This window comes from Zerene cesonia, chromosome 26 (genome assembly GCF_012273895.1).
Source record: "Zerene cesonia ecotype Mississippi chromosome 26, Zerene_cesonia_1.1, whole genome shotgun sequence".
NCBI classification, from domain to species: Eukaryota; Metazoa; Arthropoda; class Insecta; order Lepidoptera; family Pieridae; genus Zerene; species Zerene cesonia.
This window is the reverse complement of record NC_052127.1, coordinates 6715202-6719724: the sequence shown is the minus strand read 5'-3', so window position 1 is coordinate 6719724 and position 4523 is coordinate 6715202. Positions and strand designations below refer to the sequence as shown.

The 4523-nt window shown below is 33.5% G+C and overlaps 1 protein-coding gene across 1 annotated transcript; it reads left to right on the top strand.

The window, feature by feature from the left end:
* The first annotated feature begins 6 nt into the window (after window positions 1-6).
* LOC119836888 lies at window positions 7-4057 on the top strand. Its single transcript, XM_038362331.1, has 2 exons — window positions 7-264; window positions 703-4057. Exon 2 carries the CDS (start codon window positions 704-706, stop codon window positions 3428-3430), a length of 2727 nt encoding a protein of 908 aa, XP_038218259.1. The 5' UTR covers window positions 7-264; window position 703; the 3' UTR covers window positions 3431-4057.
* The last annotated feature ends 466 nt before the right edge of the window (window positions 4058-4523 follow it).

The window sequence follows — 4523 nt, the reverse complement described above, 5'->3', positions numbered from 1 at the left end:
AACCCGCCAACTTTGTTTTTCAGGTGTAACATTGGCCAGTTATCAAAAATAAGCAAAAGTTGTAATAGTAAAAATTATATGTCAGATGGCAACCTTTTGCAACCTGTTCGGGAAAATAAAATATATTTCTGGCAACACTGGTAATAAGTTCTCTCATTCCCTTCACTCAGTTAGCTGTCAACGGTCATCAAAGTCAGGTCTGTCGCGCTTGTACCAAATTGTGCCTCGAGTTTTTTCTTTCGGTACGTGATAAAAGTGACAAAGGTGAGTTGTTGTTTTGATATGTCATTAAGTGCTTTCTTGGTGACAATATGGTGTGTATCTTAAATCAATTCCAGTCTTTTAAACCGAGTTATTCAAATGGCCAATGTTACAAGCATTTGTAGCAAACATATGATGTCAACTTTGGCCACAGACAAACTGGTACCAGGGCTACCACTTGATATTTTTTTTTAAATTAGTTAATAGTGTTAATACCTACCTAAGTACCTACCCGCAGTGGTGTTTTAATGTATTTTTTTGTTGGCATCATGTAAAAACAAATCAGTTTAGTACAATCATCATTCAGAATTGTCTGTTATTATTTAAATTGGTACTTTTTTATTATTTTGGTGGCAGGTGGTGGCAAAGTTCCTAGTTGAAATCTCCTTTATTTCTGTTGTGTACAAACAATAAATGTTTTATTTATCTATTTTATTATAGAATGGATGCATCTTCAAATACAAAACCAAGATTAAAACCAAGAAAAAGTCGCAGGCGTCTTGGTTCCCGGCAGTACAAAAATTATTCAGAAGATATGCTGGCAATAGCTGTAGAGCTCGTAAGCAAAAAACAGATATCTGCAAGAGAGGCGGCGCGACAGTTCGCAATACCGAAACAAACTATAATAAACAAAATAAAATATTGCCACACAAAGTCTGTTGGTTGTCCAACGCGATTGTCTCCTGATGAAGAAGCCAAATTCGTAAAAGTTTTGATTGCTGCTGGGGAATTTGGGTGCCCTCTGAGTAAATTAGATCTCCGCCTCGTGGTATTTGAATACCTGAAAAAGAATGGCCGAGAGGACACTTTTAACGGTAATCCTCCTGGGAAAGCATGGGTCGATAATTTTTTGTCACGACATTCTTCCGATTTAACCGTCCGTAGTACCCAAAATATAAAAAAGACTAGAGCTGAGAAAGGAGTTGAAGAGTTGAGGGAGTATTTCAGAAATTTAGAACACACTCTAAAAGATATCCCTCCGTCAAACATACTTAATTTCGATGAAACAAATTTGACTGACGATCCAGGATCATCGAAATGTATCTATAGACGAGGCGTCAAATATCCAGAAAGAGTACTTAATTCCAGTAAAGGAGCCATCTCGTTGATGTTCTCCGTAACAGCAGACGGAAGCTGTCTACCGGTTTATGTCGTGTATAAGGCAGAAAATTTATATTCTGAGTGGATACAGGGTGGACCGCGTGATACAAGGTATAACCGCACAAAATCAGGGTGGTTTGACTCTACTGTTTTTGAGGATTACTTCAAGACAATAATTTTGAACTGGGCAGAATCTTTACCTGGAAAAAAGGCCATAGTATGTGATAATTTATCAAGCCATTTAAATGTAACTGTTATCGAATTATGTGAGCGTCATAATATTCAGTTTGTGTTTATTCCATCGAGCTCGACGCACATTACTCAGCCACTAGATGTGGCTTTTTTTGCACCACTTAAAAAAGTGTGGAGAGCTATATTACTTAAATACAAAATGGAGAACCCTAACCAAAGCACTTTAAATAAAAATCACTTCCCAAAACTTTTACATTCCTTAATGGAACAAATCCAAATAAATTCATCTAAAAACATCAAAAGTGGTTTCAAAGCTACAGGAATCTGCCCATATAACCCCAGAGAAGTATTGAAGCGTGTGCCAGAGTATCACGAAGATATAACATCGTACGGCATTGATAACGCATTGCTAGATTATTTAAAACGCATCAGACAGCCAGACCCTTTAAAGACAAAAAGGAACAAAAAAGTTGTTACTGAACCGGGCAAATCAGTGACTTTCAGTGATTTTTTGAAGACTTCCCAACCATCCGAAACTATAGAAAATGATAATTGTGAAAATAAATATATTTTAAATGAAAAAACAGGTTTTGTAGAAGAAGACAGACCAAAGAAAGTTAATATTCTGGAAGATATTATTGTGCCTAAAAAAACAACCGAATTTAAAACTAAACGTAAATTGAAAAAAATACAATTAAAAGAAATAGATAAGAACTTTGACATATATTCGAAAGCATGTACTTCAAACTTAAATAAAACTCTCCCTGAAATTTCGAATGCCGAAGACCAAAAAAATTTAAATCAGATAGCTGTAACTATTGATGTTCATGGCTCATTAAGTAGTGACGAGAATGATAAAAGTATGGAGGTTTCTGGTTTTTCACCAAATAGTAGAGAGAACTTCATTCCTAAACTTATAAATAGAAGGACTAAACGTCGATTGAAAAAATCTGTTAAAAAGAGGAACAACAAACAAGTTAAGAGACCTAAAAAGTTTCTGGATAACTCCACAACTACAGAAGAAGAATTTATTAGTAGTCATAGTGACTCTGACATTGTTGAGGTCCTTAGTGATATTAATCATTCCGAAGAGTTGGAGTTGCAAATGGAAGAGCATATTAATGTGCAAATGGAGAGCGAGGAGATATTTGGAAACTTCTATCTTGATATTGAAAAGGAATCACAAATAAATTTGGAAGAACAACTGGTGATCTGTACTCCTAGAAGACTTAATGAGCTTTGTATCCAGTTTATTAATACGCATTTAGGTTTATTGTCGTACTATACTACCGCACAAGCATCAGAAGTTTGCGTGTTAAGTTATAATTTTAAAAGTAATGATCAAAACCAAAGTTTTGTGGCCATTAATGAAGACTCTTTACCAACATGTTTACGACCTAAGACATTCAATTCACCACAATCTAAACCTATAGTAACCTCAAATGTTAAATTAACAGTCAAAGAATTAAAGGATTTAAGGAACGAATGCGAATATAAAACAGTTGATGAGTATGTATCCACATGTTCCGAAGAAATCTATAATAAAGAAAACTTTGAACCATATAATATCACTATACCATTAGATATAGATGTAAAAAAAGATGACTGGGTCGTCGTCAAGTTTACGATGAAGAAAAGTTTGAAGCATTTTGTGGGGTGTATTTTATACATTAACAATAGTACCCCTACAGTGAAATTTGCCAGAAAAGTCAAAAATTCAAAGCGCGATAAAGCAATTTTTACATACCCAATCGTAGAGGACATATGTGAAGTAAATCCTGATGATATAGAGGAAGTATTGCCTCGGCCAAATATCTCCAGACGGGGCCAAATCGTGTTTGATTTTAACTTTGATCGTTCTTACAACATTCAATAATTTTATGTTTTGATAAATACAAAGTCAATTATTTAATTAGATTAATACATATTAAGCGTTCTAAGTGTTCATGAGCCATACACCTACTTGGATAATTTTATATATAGGGCTTAGTTTTCTAATCGTTCGCTATACAGAGTGCTTTTTGTTGATATGATTAAAAATTACTCATAAGATCTTCAATCACATCAATTTGAATCTGAATTTCAATACGAAACAAGTACAAAAGTTAAAAGTAAAGTAAGTACGCGTTTCTTTTTCTATCTTTGACATTTTAACTTTTTATGATACATTTATATCATTCATTTACTGTACAAATAAGTTTCCTATAGGTAGAAAGAAAAGACAATATTATGGCGAACGGTTGGAGAAACTAAAATCTTACTAACCTAACCTAATGTTTAAAAATTACTAGATCTCATAAACATAAATAATATGCTTTTAACTGTAGCAGGGAATAATATATACTCATAAGACTGAGATAATTTGTTGACTTTAGATATGATTTTGTTGATTATTTTTGTCATTTTGTTGATTATTATTATTTTTGTTCAGTATTAATATTTTTTATAGGAAGTTACCAGTTATTACAGTACCTTGCAGTATTAAACATTGACATTTATATTACAGCATTTTTTCTTTCAACACCAATCCGATTACAGTTCAGTCGTACATATATTTTTGACAACCCTAACTCTAAAAATAATTTGTATGAAAATTGGAAAGAAGTTTTGGGTAACTTTGGCCTCGTCAATATATCTCTATATACGTTATTTTTTATGATTTTTGTCGTCTAATCGTCATCTTTGGACAATTTCCTATCATAGTTCTTAATTATACTGCAGTAGAGGCGATAGTCGAAGAGTTATAAGCAGTGGCTAATGTTGGCAGAAAAAGGAGGTAACTTTGATCGACTGTATAAATCCATTTTAACGTAATCAAATCTCATATATGTCGCAATTTACGAGCATCAACACCGAGATTTGAGGTTGCACTAGGTTTACAAGTTCAAAAAACTAACCTTTGCTTTAATTTTTTTGGAGTTATAACCGAATATGTGAAAAAAGCGGCCAAAGATGGCGGGTTTCACGGT

Coding starts and splice junctions, on each gene's coding strand:
- LOC119836888 (XM_038362331.1), top strand. CDS start 704: ATGGATGCATCTTCAAATACAAAACCAAGATTAAAACCAAGAAAAAGT.